At 46.5% G+C, this 16,616-nt stretch overlaps 1 protein-coding gene across 3 annotated transcripts in view; it reads left to right on the top strand.

Moving 5' to 3' along the window:
• Window positions 1-16,616, top strand: part of CYGB (cytoglobin) — a 52,260-nt gene that overhangs the window by 23,868 nt on the left and 11,776 nt on the right. The window contains exons 3-4 of one of the 3 annotated variants that reach the window (XM_033139415.1): window positions 1,210-1,373; window positions 1,471-1,540. In XM_033139415.1, coding sequence (XP_032995306.1) covers window positions 1,210-1,373; window positions 1,471-1,525 — 219 coding nt within the window. In that variant the 3' untranslated portion in view covers window positions 1,526-1,540. Of the gene's footprint in view, window positions 1-1,209; window positions 1,374-1,470; window positions 1,541-16,616 lie in introns of those variants that run through there. The other 2 variants (XM_033139414.1, XM_033139413.1) reach the window with 2 other exon arrangements.

The following is a 16,616-nucleotide window of genomic DNA, read 5'->3' as shown; positions in this document are numbered from 1 at the left end:
AATCTGAGTGCATTGTTTATCTCCTGTGTGCAAGGTTATATGATAATGCCTTATCTGATTGCCTTATTATTTGGGGGGGGGGTAGTCTTATACATGGAAAAATATGGTACTTGTATTGCAAAGAGCATGCCTCAGTAAAGGTATATAGAAAAATGTAATAAATTCAATAATCAAATATAAACATAAAAACTGAAGAAAAACACTTGTAGAAGAAACATAAAAATAGGACTCAAGATAGTGCAACACTGCATCTGAAGACACAAATCAAAAACAACTGAGACAAATTCACTGATAAAGTCTGTTTTGGGTTCTCAGAAGCATAAGAATTTGGGATAGTCCCAGTTTGTTGATCTAATTCTTTTGGGGTTCCAAAATTCCATTCTAGTTCCAATCATGGAAGAAATTTATAATTATGTTCTGTGGTCATCAGCATCTGATTAAGGTTTCTCTCCACTAACTATTTCCTTTTTAAATGTTCATATGGACTTTGGACACTTAAATTCTTATTTTCATGCCAGTTGTGCCTGTTTTGAACTGTCCTGCTGTCATCTTCAGGCTTCAGAGGTGGTTCCTTCCACTTTGTTTACAGTGGTGCCTCACAAGACGAAATTAATTCGTTCTGCAAGTGCTGTCGTATAGCGGAAATTTTGTCTTGTGAAGCACAGTCGGGGGAAGCACGGTTTTACGGGGGGGACCGCAAAACGTTTTCGTTTTGCGAGTCGCGACAATGGGGAAATTCGTCCTGCGAGTCACCCTTTCGTTAGCCTTTCGTCTAGCGAGTTTTTCGTCTAGCGAGGCATTCGTCTAGCGAGGTACCACTGTACATGGATGTGGGATAGATTAAGATGAATTCACTTGAGGTACCCAGGTGGGAGGTATTTGAGATACCAAAGGGAAGTGAGCCAGAACCATCTATTTGCTTATTTTATTATATTTTGTACATCGCTTTGCAACGTGCATGTGGAAGGAAACAAACAAACAAACAAACAAACGCATTATCATCAAAACAAATAAGTAATAAGCAATCAAGAAATTAAAATGTGGTAAGATGCCCTGGTCAGCAACATATGGAAGGACAGCATAGACCCCAATGAAGAAATTGGAATTATGCTGGCAGGGAGCCACAACAAAGATAGATACTAGTTTCTTGTTGGGGGAAATATGGGGGACTCTGTCTTAACGTATTACTGCCACTTCTTCTCCTCCCAGATTCTCACTGGTGTCTTGCTGGAAGTGCTTGCTGAAGAGTATGCCAATGAATTCACCTCCCCAGAGGTCCAGAGAGCCTGGGCCAAGATGAAGAGCCTCATCTGCACTCACGTGACTGCCGCGTACAAGGAGGTGGGCTGGGTGCAGTATCCAAACTCCACCATGTGAGCAGACCAGGGAAACAGGGCTGGGGAGGGCTTGGGGTTTCCTCTGAGGCTTTGCGCTCTCACTACATGCCACCCCTCTCTGCGCTCCCAGTAGATTCGTAAGCCTAGGCTCGGTAGTCTTAATGATGAGGATTCTGCCAGAGCAATAAGGGGAAGGGGGTAAAGTTGGGGAAACACTTTGCTTTGTAGTTCAGAGACGATTTCACAATGTGGTCTAACTCGCCTGTGAGCAACCTAATTGCAGAAGATTGAATGTAATCTGGTAGTGACTACCCATAAGGCATACAGTTATCTAAAGAATTCAGAAGTGCTTTGATGCACTCCCAAGGACGGTGAACTGCACATGCTCTGAGGAGTACAATGTTTAACCTTTCATCCTTGGCAGTCCGCATAGGGAGGCTAGCCAGTTTTCCTCATTGTCCCTTCTGATATTTGAACCGTTTTAATGAGGGACTCTTTCCATATGTTCTCTGTGCTTCGGCTTTTCCACTGCTGTACGAAATCAGTACTTGGTATAGCACTGGGAACGCTCATCAACAGACTGGGAAGCTGTCGCGCAGCGGTGGCTTTTAGACTCCGCCATTTTACTATTGATGGCAAGCCGCTAGGGTGTCCAAATCCATAAAACAAGAAGGAGTCTTGTGGCACCTTAAGGACAAACAGATTTATTGCAGCGTAAACATTTGTGGGCTCCCGTCTGCTTCATCAGCAGCATGGCTACCTCTTGGAAGCTGCCACAATAGGAAGCTGCCTCAAACCGAGTCCATCTACCACAGTATTGTCTGCACTCAGTGGCAGCAGCTCTCTAGGATTTCAGGCAGAATCTCTCCCAGTCGTATGCGGAGACGCTGGGAATTGAACTTAGGACATTTTGCGTGCAAGGCAGATGTCCCAGCAGTGAGCTACAGCCCTCTTTGGTTTCAGTTTGATCCCACAGCTTCCAAAACTCAGACATGGTACCACTAAAACATCTTGCAAGGCTTCCACTGATCACAGGCTACCCAGGAGGAAGTGCTGTCTCTGGTCTCTAATTATGAAGAAGGCATATAAATCATACATAGGTTGATTCTAAAATTCTTGAGTTTTCCTCTGATAGATCCCTAGCTCAAAATTAAATCATCCTTTCAACAACAGCAAAAACCCTCCTAGGCTGTAAATCATAGATAATAAGGCAGCTCCTGCACGTTGTTGAATCATCCATCCTCGTCTCTCTCTCTCTCCAAGCCTAGAGATATTTTTGTTCTTCTTCATTGGCGGTGATTTGCTTGCATAATTGTTGAAGCCTGTGATTCACCTCAGCTCTCTGTCTAGGTGGCGAAGAGTGTCAGTTCTGGCCTATTTTCATAAAGAGCTCAGGGATATTAGAAGAGCGTGCTGGGATTCCCTCTCCGATCTTGATTCATACTGGGTTAGAACAAAGGCTTAGTCAGACAGATTGATGCAGAAAGGGATTTGCCAAGGCTCTGGATATTCTCCCAGAGGCAACCCAGCCTCAGCAGTGACTCAGCAGCTCATAGTAGGCAAACTCGGTGTTTAGCCAGGCAAGTATGTAAAGCAGCTGCAGGAATTAGGGACGAAGTTTGTAATGGTGGTGTGTGTCATTCTTTGGCTGATTCCGAGGGAAGGAAATAACAGGCCAGGAGACTTCCTTCACCAATATCTGTGTAGATATTGTGCCGTAAGAGAGCAATTGCTGCTAACTAACGACCCAACAGACTGTTTACCTGTTGACAGAACCAGATGGCCGCACAAGACTGCCATTCCCTTAGCAATAATAGTGGAGCACTATCTCCCCTCCCCAGGAACAATAAAATGAGCATGCAAGGCATTTCATTGTACTATAATATGGATGAGCAACTGCTAGGCTTTAAAGGAAGGGCTCGTCCAAGCATGCGCCTGAGAGGTTTTCCATTTGCCCCCCCCCCTGTTTTCCACAGGAAATCTGCTTTTTACTCTCGAATCAGGACAGACATCGTTCTGCAGAAAACCTGGATGACGTTTGTTGTGATTCAGTGGTAAACTGTGGGTTATCCATGGGGAAAGAGGAGGGACAAGGGGAAGTGCGGATGAGTCCAAAGTCTAAAAAGACAACAAGGCAGTAAGGTGTTGCTTGTTCCGACAGTTATATAGGAAAGGCAAGGATGCCTTGAATGCACATGGACATTGTCCCACATGCAGGAGATACCAAAATAGTGCTTCTACGTCTACTACATCAGTTGGGTTATTATGCCTTGAATAACAATCCTGCAATTCCTTATTCACAGCCAAAGCCAGATTAAGGCTGCAGTCCTCTCTGCACTTACTTGGAAGTAAACAGCACCCAACACAGTAGGACTTACTTCTGAGTTTACATGTTACAAGGTTATGCTACAAAGATGTGTGCAAAGCAGTAATACCTTGGGGAGAATGTACAGAACAACGGGCTTTTTTCCCCTCTGTGGAGATAAAGAACCCTTGCTTCTCTCTACCTTTGCCCCAAAATATTTTTGCTTCAGTCCCACCCAGGAGAAAAGGCATATTAATATTAAGTCATACTGTGTTGAGTGTTGAATACAACCCATAAAGCTAAGGTGCATTTTAATCTGTAATTTTAGTTTATAATATATATTTTGACATATTTTAGCAGTTGTTCTTATTCATATGTTGATTAAAAAAAAACCTTGATTTAACCTTGACCTTAATTAACTATTTTAATCACACACACACACACACATGGATGGCTTTATTTACAGTTGAGTGGCATCCAAGTACAAGTCGTTTTATTATGGTCAATGACCAGTGCCAAGGCAGAAACACCAATTACAAAATTTGAAAGCTCTAAACAAGATAAAATGATATAAAATCGCATATACATGAAAAGCAGTTCTGGGGGGGGGGGGTCATTTATCTGTCAGAAAGGAAACCCTTCTTACCCATTATATATTATGTTAATCCTGGGTGCTGAACATTATATGTTGTATTTTGATTGCTGCTATCTTTTTTGCTTTAAAAGAGAGGCAGTAATCCAAGAATGTGATAAGAAAGTTGCAAATGATATAGGGCTCGTCCACACTGGAATTTACTGTGTATTTGCAGCTATTTGCATTCCCATTTAATTTGTGTAGTCCACACGACGTTACTCTCAAACAACACCAATCTCAATGCTTTTCTCTGTAAATTTGGGTTTACATGGTACAAGGATAATCTGATAAACTGCACAAAATTGGGCTCCAAACCACTCCTTTCAGGGTCGCAGACAATTCGTTTCTGTGTTTTGAGGTCAGCCTTTTCTACCTAGCTATTTGTTTCACACTAGAATAGGAATCTTAACTCTCTTTGCATGCAAATCTGGAACCTACCAAAAATCCTCATCAACATTCATACAAATATTGATCTGGATGGATAAAGCAGTAGGGAAGAAAGGTCGTTTACTGTAATTATATCTCTAGCAGCAAAAGAGGCAACAGAAGGACAAATGTTTGACAGAATGTCCTTCCAGCAGATTAACTAAGAGTGTGGGGACTGTTCCACTTTTGTCCACTGAAAAAGTGACCTAAGTCCGGCTGACCTTGCAGGCTGACACTGAGTGCATGGAAACATGGTGCTTGCTTCCAATGCATCAGCTAATGGAAGTGTGAAGTGTTTCCGCTGACCTGGGTTGCTTCAAGATCAGCTCAAGTCAGAAGGAAGCATACCATCATTCTGGTTGGAATCCTCTGATCTCATCCCCTTTTGCTAGTGCAGAAACAAAGTGGCTTTCATGGTTATGCTATCAAGGATGCATTACAGGCCAAAATGCTCGGAAGGATTTTGCACACACAAAAAAACACTTCTGCAAGTTAGTGGACTTGTTCTGTAATGGGGAAAATGCACTGGAAAGTTTGTGTTGACGCAACACCTTATAACCTCTGTAGAAACAAATCAGGCCGAATGCTCAATAAATAGTCGGCGTCATCTAACCTCCCTGCAAACTTTGTGCAAACAAATCAAGATGAATTCTGAACAAACGGGTCATCTGAAGGCAACCTTGAAAATTTAGATCCAGTGTCTAGATTGCAAAGTAGCGTTCATATAGTGAGCATTCGTCGGTGTTGTATCCATGGAAGGAAATGGTTCTCTTAGAGGAGCTTAGGCATAGCAGGGAGCAACTACAGAGAGAGGAAGAAGAAGAAAAAGGCAGCCTTACAATTTCAGCCTGACAAGGGCACTGAGAGGCCAGTGCTAGCTTACATAAAATAGTCTAGTGAGCTGAAGGACATGGAGTCAGAATAGGGCATGTGCTCCAATTCGGAACGATATGGAAGTCTGTGACAAATGAAGCAATGATATCTGGAAGTGCTCTCTTCTCTCTGAGGCAAAGAGCCAGAAATTCCTAACTTAAGTCATTAACACCACGACTGATTTCAGCCAGCAGTTCTGAGAGAATATTTATGAGAGATTTTTGCCTCTCCCACTTCAGGCAAAGATATGGAGCATGCAGTCTTCAGGGGATTTATGAAGGTTCTACTGATTTTCTTGAGGGAAGTAAATGCCATCTTTTAATTCTAAGTAAAATTCTAGTCCTCAAGAGATTATTAAAGTAAATTTGACAACTGAATGACAGCTGTTTCATAAGATGTTTTTATTTTTATTTTAAACAGCTTATGAAGAGGAAAATCTGTATTTGGGTGGTATGTCACTGCGGATGGCAGATGGGTCAAGGGTTCACATGCCTGAATGCTCCTTCATCAAAAATTTGTGGAGGACAAGGCTACCAGTGGCTACCAGTCATGATGTCCTTGTATTGCCTCCAGAATCAGAAGCAGCATGCCTCTGAATACCTGGTGCTGGGGTCTGGAGTACTGTTGTCTTGCTCGGAGGCTTCCCATGGATCTCTTGTTGGCCACTGTGAGAAACAGGATGCTAAGACTAGATAGGCCATTGGTCTGCCTCCAGCACAGCTCTTCCTATGTTCTTAACAACACAGATTTATCATCTCATTTCTATTCAAATTATAGTAATTATTTCTAAATTTGCACATTAGCAAATGCAAATTTTATGCAAATCTCTGTCCTCCTTTGTCCTCTTTTTTTTGGCCATGTATTATATTCTATTTATGCAAATCTCTGTCCCCCCTCTTTTTCTGGCAATGCCTTTCTTCTATTTTGGCAATGTGTAAGTGACCATCGTAGCAAACAGAATACTGATGCAGAAGACCTCACTTTGCCATTTTTATATTCCTGTATATGAAAAGAATGAAAAGCTGTGTTCAACTGTCCATTCCCCCGGGTTTTGAAAGCGATCTGTTGTTTCTGCAAGGAAGCAGCTCAGAGTGGGAAGTGGAGGCTCCACCCCTTCCTGGCTCTTGGCCGGGGCCCTTATCCAGACAAGTGATTCCTTTCTTACTCCTGAGTAGCTTCACATGCAGCTAGTGGGGCACTTTGGTGTTGGCGCTGAAACTTCTGCTGGGCTCCTCATCACCTCTGCTCCTGTGACTATGGGAGAGATGGTGGGACATGTCTGAGGGCTGGCCAGGAACCCTGACAGCTGGTATGGGAACCTTCAATGTTAGAGCAGGGATATATGGGTCTATTGGCTGTTCAGAGTCACTGGCAGTGTGAAGATAGTCCTGCTCCCCTTGCTCATTCTCTGAGAAAACCTGAACCCTGGCAGCAAGCCATCTGGAATTCTAAACATCTTTGCTTAGCTAACGATGGACTCCAGTGCACATAGGGACTGTCCTTTTCTAGGGTTCCCTGCCACCAGTTAAAAGGCAGAGTTGCAATATTCAGATGCAAGAACAACTCCTGAACCTCCTCCAAAGACTATCCAATCCAGGCTTATATCAAAAGAACCCATAAAGAACTAAGAGAAGGGCATAGGATCTCAGCCCAAAACATTATGGGGATTTAGTTGGGAATCTCAGTGTGCTTCTGAACCAACGCCATATTCTCATGGAATATTTGTTTGCACTGCTGAGATGTTTCCAAGAAAAACTGTGGAGTGAAAACCTGTTATAATTCCATCCAAACTCACAGCAGGGATAGAAGGGTTTGAAACAACAGGACATCAAGGATCTCTGCAGGCTCCCTCAAATGTTCACACACTAAGTTTATCTTAACATGTAGGACCTCTGAGACATTTCATCCATCACCCGGGAAGTTATTGACATGTTAAGTTTTAAGTAAGGAGAATGTTGAGTATTGCCAGAAAACCCCTGTAGCTTTTCAGCAGGGTTCCAGAATCCAAGAGTAGCTGAGATTTGGGTACCCATTAGATGTGAGACCCAGCTGTATTTCAAGGGAACAACTGTGTAGGTCTTTCCCATGGAATCAGTAATGCACTAGAAGGAGGGGATGCGGGTGGCGCTGTGGGTTAAACCACAGAGCCTAGGGCTTGCTGATCAGAAGGTCGGCGGTTTGAATCCCTGCGATGGGGTGAGCTCCCGTTGTTCAGTCCCAGCTGCTGCCCACCTAGCAGTTCGAAAGCACGTCAAAAGTGCAAGTATATAAATAGGTACCGCTCCGGTGGGAAGGTAAACGGCATTTCCGTGCGCTGCTCTGGTTCGCCAGAAGCGGCTTTGTCATGCTGGCCACATGACCCGGAAGCTGTACGCCGGCTCCCTCAGCCAGTAATGCAAGATGAGTGCCGCAACCCCAGAGTCGGACACGACTGGACCTAATGGTCAGGGGTCCCTTTACCTTTACCTTTACCTTTAGAAGGAGGGGGCTGGTTTGTGGGAAAGACCTGCCCAATTGGCCCCATGACCAAGTCATTTGAACATTCTTTACGGTATTTATAATTCTAGTTATTTATTAATCGCTTTTCAGGCCCAGCCCTCACAATGCCATACGCAGAACAACAGAACCTCAGGCAGTGTATGGAACATGGAGTAGATACAGGCAAGAGAGGTCCTGAATTACATCACCAACATTGTTAAGTTGTGGGTGGACACAACAGACGACACAGCGATTTCCAAAACAGCTCTTATTTATTTGCAGGCTGGAACAGAACTGAGCTGGAGGCCTCAGCCACCAGCTTATATAGAGCTCAGCTACAACGTAACAATGACAACATTCTGCAGCTAACCAATCCCTGAGTGTCAGTTTCTAATCCCTCATTTGCATAAGCTGACCTGAGTGAAAACCGCAGCAGAATAAACTATATACACACACCCCTGGTGGCCAAGGTGAGAACTTCAATACATAACACCCCTCCCCACCGAGATAAGGCATTAGGTTACAAGCATAGTGGTTCCATTATATACAGCACTATTCATTAAAACACATAGCATAACAGTTCAATTTACGATGCAGCATTATGTGTGCAAATTGTGTGTAACATAGTCTTTTAGATACGCTGGGCGTTTGGGAACCCTACCTGACCGCCGTGGGCCAGTATCAGAGCCCGGTTGGCTGCCCGAGTCCCGTTGCGACTGCTGTGCTACCACTGGTGTCGTTGGGCCTGAGGTCTCCGGCTCTGCTGCTGTTGGAAGGCCTGTCACGATCGGACTTGGTGGACACTCAGGCAAGGCGGTGGTCGGCGTCTCAAGGGAGTCAGGCAAAACCCCTGCAGTGGCTCGGCTTGGCCCCATGTCCGCAGTTTGTGAAGGGGGTGTAGATGGAGCCTCGCCTTCCAATGGTGTCGGTTCTAGAGCTGAGGCTGCCGTTGAGGGTACTGCGGTATCGTCCAAAGTCCCAACCCGGCGCCTCAGTTGGTCTATGTGCCGGCACCACAAACGCCCATCCCCAAGTGCCACCTGATATGAGCGGGGCCCAGTGACTCCCACTATCGTGGCCGGCACCCAAGGAATGTCCCCCACGTAGTTTCTGGCAAAAACCTTATCCCCGGGAATGAAAGACCTTGGTGCGTTAGCACCGCCCGGGGGCTCGGCTACCCCGAAGTCTGGATGCAACCGGTCGAGCGGAGATCTGAGGCGACGGCCCATAAGCAGTTCAGCTGGACTCCGCCCTGTGGCTGCATGCGGGGTAATGTGTTGCACGAGCAAGTATTCCGTAACTCGCTCATGCCAGTCCTTCTGGTCCAGGCGTGCCAGTGCCTCTTTCGCTGAGCGCACCATTCGTTCTGCCTGTCCATTGCTGGCCGGGTGGAATGGAGCTGTTAGGGCGTGGCGGATGCCTAGCCCCAAGAGGTACCTTTCAAAAGCGCCTGATGTGAACTGTGGCCCGTTGTCGGAGACGAGGACATCAGGACACCCATGCGTTGCAAATAGGCCTCGCAGCACCCGGACTATGGCTTTGGTAGTGGTGGAGGGCATCAGAGCCACCTCCAGCCATTTCGAATAAGCGTCCACCACTACCATAAAGGTCCGGCCGTGAAAAGGGCCAGCAAGGTCAATGTGCACTCTCGACCAGGGTGCCTTTGGCGTCTCCCAGGTGTTGCCCTTAGCTGCTGGTGGTGCAGGTCTCGATTCTTGACATGCTTGACAGGAGGCAACCCAGGAGGTGATGGCCTCATCCATGTTAGGCCACCAGACGTAACACCGAGCCAACGCCTTCATTTTAACGATCCCTGGGTGGCCGATGTGCAGAGCCTCAAGGACGCGTTGGCGGAGTCTTTGGGGAACCACGACTCGGTCTCCCCACAGTAGGCAGCCGCGATGAGCCGAGAGTTCATGCTGTCTGGTCGCAAATGGCTGGAACTCAGATGTGAATGGCCCTTCTGGCCACCCCCTCCACACCCAGTTGAGCACACGTCTGATGGTGCGGTCCTGGGAAGATGCGGAGGCCACATCGGTAGCCGACACTGGTGCAGCTGGGAGGTCCTCAAGCAGGAGTACCGATGAAGCAGGAGCTGGATCTTCCACCAACGCCGGAAGGGGGCAACGACTGAGGGCATCAGCATGGCCCAGCGACTTTCCCGGGCGATGAATGAGCCGATAGCTGTATGCTGCCAGAAAAACAGTCCATCGCAGCATGCGTGGCGAGAGGATCGGCGGAGTTGGTCTGTCCCCTGCAAGGAGGCCCAGGAGCGGCTTGTGGTCAGTGATGAGGTCAAAGGTTCTCCCGTAGAGATATTCGTGGAACCTCTTCACTCCAGCCACAAGCGCCAGTGCCTCCTTGTCGAGCTGGCTGTAATTCCGTTCCGCCGGAGACAGCGTTCGAGAGAAGTAAGCAAGCGGTGCTTCCCTCCCATCCGGGAACCGGTGACTGAGGACTGCACCGATGCCAAAGGGCGTGGCGTCACAGGCGAGGACCAGTGGTCTGGCTTCACTGTACTGTACCAGCACACTGTCTGAGGAGAGGAGGGACTTGACTGCGTTGAAGGCCGCTGTCTCCCGATGACCCCAGGACCATGGCGCCTTCGTGCTGAGCAGGCGGTGGAGAGGCTCAGCTAGCGTTGCCTTGTGGGGCAGGAACATATTGTAGAAGTTCAGCAGCCCCAGGAACGCCTGCAATTCAGTCTTGTTCTTTGGAATCGGGGCCTCCTGAATGGCCCGGATTTTGGATGCCGTTGGGTGAAGGCCAGAGGCGTTGATGAGGTAGCCCAGGAACTCCACCTGTGGAACGGCAATCAGACACTTTTCTTTCTTCACCTTGAGTCCGGCCTCCTGGAACCTGGTCAGCACAGCGCGGAGGCGCTCGAACAGCTGCTGATTTGAGTCTGCGGATACCAGTACATCATCGAAATATGGTACCACTCCTGGCAGTCCCTGCAGAAGGCACTCCATGAGGCTTTGAAAGATGCCGGGAGCCACGCTCACCCCGAACTGTAGTCGGCGGCATCGGAACGCTCCTCGGTGGGTGACGATCGTCTGAGCTTCAGCGGTGGCGTCGTCAACAGGCAGTTGTTGATAGGCTTGGGCAAGGTCCAGCTTAGCAAAGACCTTGCCTTCGCCCAAAGAATGCAGCAGGTGTTGGACGACGGGAACTGGATAAGCGTGCTGCTGAAGCGCCTTGTTGATCGTGCACTTGTAGTCTGCGCATATCCTCACCGACCCATCCGGCTTGACAGGTGTGACGATAGGCGTTTCCCACTTGGCATGGTCGACCGGCTCCAAAACCCCTTGCGCGATTAATTTGTCCAGTTGTTCATCCACCTTAGCCTTGAGGGTGAACGGAACCCGGCGTGGCTTTAGCTTGATTGGAGCTACTTGTGGGTCAAGGCTAAAGGAGATGGGTGTGCCTGTATATTGGCCCAAAGTGCCATCGAAAACCTCGGCAAATTCTTTAGTTAACTTTTCCACTTCCGCGTTGGAGATGCAGTTGATGCCGGTGACTTCCAGGCCGAGGGCGCCAAACCATTCTAGCCCTAGGAGGCTGGGCCGCGGGTCTTCAACTACCACGAGTCGGAGTGGACCCGAGAAATTTTTGAACTTGACCTGGAACTGGCCGACGCCCGTCACGGGAATGTCGTTTCCCTGGTAGTCCCTCAGGTGTACACGGTGTCGGTCAAGCTGCCTCTTAGAAAGCCTGGGCACAAGTCTTTTGATAGTGCTCCAGGACACAACGGACAGGGCAGACCTGGTGTCGATCTCCATGTCACACGGAGCTCCTTCGATGAGCACCGTGATGTGTAGTTTGCGTCGCGTAGGCGAGTCAGTTTGTCCAATCGTGGTTCCGGATGAGCAGCAACAGTTGGTGAGAGCGAAACAGTTACTGTTTGCGGACCGGGTTGACGACTTGGACTTGCGAGATGGTGAAGAGGCTGTGTTTGATGGCGTAGATCGGCAGACCTTGGCGATGTGACCCTTTCTGGAGCACTGCCGGCAGATGGCGTCTCTGAATCGGCATTTGACGCGGGGGTGGTCGCCTCCACAGCCGGCGCATTCTGATTGGCCCTTGGACTTCTGTTTGAACTTTCCGCGTTCCCGCTTCGTCTGGTGCACGTCATCGTCTTCGCTGGTTGATGCCTCGTCGCTGCTAGCCTCTTCATGGTGTACGGCGATTGGCTTTTTTGTAGGACGTGGGCTGCTGGCCTTGCGGATCTCCTGGGCGGAGAGTTCAGCCGCTTCTGAGGCCGCAGCCTCCTCGATGGCCTTCTGCAGCGTGAGGTCTGGCTTGGCAAGGAGGCGCCGTTGCAGACGGTTGTCCCAGACCCCGCAGACGATCCGATCCATCATGGCATCGTCTAAGTCTCGGAACTCGCAGGTTAATGCGGCCTTTCGGAGAGCGGCGACGTAGTCGTTGATCGACTCCCCCTCTGCTTGGTTCCGGTGGTAAAAGGCGTGGCGGGCCGCAATTTTGGACGGCTTGGGCGCGTAGTGGCCGTGTAGCTTTTCTTGTAGCGCGTCCCACGGTGCTCTGTGAACTGCGAGTGGAGCGACTAAAACTCTGGCCGTCTCAAACACTTCGGGCCCGCAGAGGCTGAGGAAAAGGCCTCGCTTCCGCTCCTCTGATACCTCTGTTAGCTCGTTTGCTTGAAGGTAGCATTCGAACCGAGCGAGATATGAGTCCCATGATTCAGAGGCCGGGGCAAACGGCGGTAGAGGCACTAGTGTAGCCATGATTCCGATGCCGACGCGGTGGGCGATGGATGGAACACAGTGCTCTAGCCAGAACGGGCAGCTCTGAGTTGGTTCTGTTCAGTGATTTCGCTCAGCGTTTCAGCTCAGTGATTCAGCTCGGTGATTCAGCTCAGTGATTTGCCCTTGCTCTGAGACTGGCTGTGTGCTGTCTGTGTTCTGATGTCCATGATCCCATCCTCGTCGCCAGTGTTAAGTTGTGGGTGGACACAACAGACGACACAGCGATTTCCAAAACAGCTCTTATTTATTTGCAGGCTGGAACAGAACTGAGCTGGAGGCCTCAGCCACCAGCTTATATAGAGCTCAGCTACAACGTAACAATGACAACATTCTGCAGCTAACCAATCCCTGAGTGTCAGTTTCTAATCCCTCATTTGCATAAGCTGACCTGAGTGAAAACCGCAGCAGAATAAACTATATACACACACCCCTGGTGGCCAAGGTGAGAACTTCAATACATAACAAACATTCTTTAAGGAAATAAGAAAATTGAAAGTTTTTGATACCTTCTTGAATGACAGGACAGAACAAATGTGAACTGGAAGAGTTCCACAATTACTGCGCCACTAATGAAAAGACCTTCCCCATTTGCTCACCAGCCTAACTGACTATACGGGGGGTGGGGACACAAGCAGGACCTCAGATGAGGATCTTAGATTATGGGCAGGGTAATATGGTTGCAAATGGTCGCTTGGATAATCCAGTACCAAACCATTTAGGGCCTTCAAGGTTTATATCAGCATTCTAATATAGCCAAATGCAACTAGCACAAAACTGGTGTCATGGGTCCAGAACTTCTGCCCTCTGTTACCATCCTGGTGGAAAGGCAGAACAAAATCAGGCTGTGTCATCTCCAAATGACTGGATCAGCTGCCTCAAGCTGTCCCCAAACGAGTTAGCTACTCCCCTATCTGCAAATTCTACCCATAAGCTATCAAGACCAGACGAAAAACCATCCTGGTGGCTGTGCCAGTTGGAGTTTCTGAGATGTCTTCAAAGCACTGCAAAGTCCATTTCAGTAGTACGGTTTAGCCAGTTTATTTGTGGCTAGGCAGCTCCCACATGAGAGCATTGAAATTAAACTTAGGAATTCATCACAGCTGAGCAGTTAGGCACACATAGCAACAACAACATTATCTGTTACTACCTAAACTTGGTGCCTGAGAGACCTCAAGGTCAAGGAATCTCAAAAATTAGGCATATTGGCATCAGAATTAGATAAATAGTAAGGTGGAGAAAAATAATTGTAAGCCTGTCAGACCTGATCATTTTGTTTGTTCTGTTTCTGGCCAAGTTGCTACAGCAAATTCTAGCCTTCAAAAACGCATTATTAAAAAATGATAATACTGGTTTATTACTTTACAGACTTAATTGTTACTAAATAGAATCCAGATGTCTACAGCTGCCATCCCTTGTGTATCAACCTAATAAGCAAAACACATGCCACTAAGATACCACTAAGATAAAACATATGCATGTACAAAAACATGTTTGTAAATATTATATTATTAAAATTAAAATTCGTGTGTGTGTGTGTGTGTGTGTATGAGATGGTGAAAATTAAGGGCTGTCCTCTTTTCTGTTCTCCTCCCTTTCCAAAGCTGTCTGAAAGACTTATGACTTATTCACAGATTTATCAAGAAAACACAAAAGTCAAAATGAAAAACTGGAATGCATTTTTTAAAAACCCAATGGAATTCAAAGTAGGGGGGAAGAGCAGAAACAAAGAAAAAAGCTTGGCTCAAGTTGTGGTACTCCCTTAGCACACACAGAGAGACAGCTGCTCCATGTTCCATACAGGTCTAATATCTGGATCCTAAGCTTTTTCTCTCACTCTTTCTCATATCAAAAGCAACAGACATTTCAAAATGAAAATTCTTGGAAACCAGATCCCATTTATCTCTTCTGTTTCACTCTGTGCTCAGTAGATAAGTCATAGATTGCATCATGCCATGTTTACTCTGCTTAATGCCTTGCATAGTTCTCCTGGCGTGAATCTAACACACTTTGACTTGAACTAATTGGATTGTCCAAGAACCCATAGGCTGTGATTACTCAAGCAAATTACAGCACCCGGGAGGCTAGAGAACACTCTCTTTAGTGTTTTAACTGCGTAAAACAAAGTTGGATTTTTGTTCATTCAGTTCAGCCATGATCAAGGTAGGAACCATGCACACATAATCCTAGCTAAATTGGAAATTGTAATTGTGGGAAATCTTGGGGAGAAGAAAAGGCTAATGAGTAAACCTTACACAAATCTGGACTGAGTGGACAGTTGGACAGTGCCTTGTATGCCTCCTTCCAGCAATTCCTGCAGCCAAGCTGGTGCCAAATGTATTGTTCTGCTTTCTTTTGGACCACATTAGGCCGGTGTGTGTGTGTGTGTGTGTGTGTGTGTTGCCATCAGGGCAGCCCAGAACCCCAATACACACTGCCCAGGCTTGCATCCCAGAGAGATCACTTCAGTGCTGCTAATGCAGCAAAAATAATGTGCGAGGCAGCAATTATGAGTTACCGATCTCTGCAGCCACAGCAAGTGCTGTGATTCTTTACCAGTTTGGCTTTGCCCTCAGAGGTGGACTCCATTGTCTCTCGAGACAGATGGATTCCAACTCTTTGAATCCTCAAATATTTTCCATATATTCCCCACGTTTCCTATGTGTCTTTGATGCCCAAAGATATCGGATCTCAATCTTTGAAATTGACGGTTGACATATGGCAGCATTAGATGAGATGAGAGAAGATTTAGCGTTTGGCAGCTCTTATAGAATGGTATGTCATAATGGGTTTTAAAACTCTCAGCAGCACTTTCTGACCCAACTTGTCTGCCAACGACTTTCTATGTATCCCTTATAAAACCTCTGCCACTCTATCAGATTTTGTAACATATTCTAGGCAGTTCACGATTCACAAATTGGTCAATAGGTCACCTGTTGTTCCCTGATAAGCTGGTTGACTATTGATGGGCACTAGGTACTAGAATCATATTCAACATCTGCCCTGGTTACTGTTTTATTTCTAAGCCCAACTCAAAATACTGATTTTGATCCATTCACTGAGATATGCATAAAACAATTTCACTAGGTTGTCTTCTTCAAAGTGCAATACTTTTTCAGCAAAAGCCCCTGGTCTCTGTCATGTCCTTGTGTGTATTATTAATTATTATTATTATTATTATTATTATTATTATTAAAATATGTTTTTCTTTCACAAGACCTTCAGAGACTAGGAGTTTTAAGGATATGGCTTGTTCTGCTTTTTTATTTTTCCCTGTGTGGCTGGATTTGATTTTACATCTACTTTTATTTATGTTTTTCAGATATGTTAATAATTGATACTGTATAATGTATACTTTTTGAAAACTGTCTAAGCTTAAAAAGTGATATATAGATCTAGTAAGTCAGGGCTTTCCAACAGGTTGATCGTGATCTACTGGTGGGTTGTGGGATGCCCCTGATCGATCTTGGGATCCTTTGCATCCCTAAAAAAAGTCCAACAACTTTGGGTAGATCACTGCCAGTTTTTTTTTTTATAGTGGTTGTAGATCGCAGTCTCTTGGAAGCTGGACAGCCCTGTAGTAAGTAAAAAACAACAACACTTAAACAAACGACTACAATTTTAATTTTAGAATTAAAATGCCAAAAAGTCTGGTACCCCATGAAACTGCCTGTCAGAGAACTTGAAGAATGCCTGCATTTATTAATTACAGAGCATTTTAATTGTGCAAAGTGCTTAACTGCTGAAAATTATAAGCAGATCCCCATTATAGCTTTTCCGTTCTTGATCTTCAGAGC

Source organism: Lacerta agilis, chromosome 2 (assembly GCF_009819535.1).
Source record: "Lacerta agilis isolate rLacAgi1 chromosome 2, rLacAgi1.pri, whole genome shotgun sequence".
Taxonomy (NCBI): Eukaryota; Metazoa; Chordata; class Lepidosauria; order Squamata; family Lacertidae; genus Lacerta; species Lacerta agilis.
This window is presented reverse-complemented; position numbering and strand designations above follow the sequence as displayed.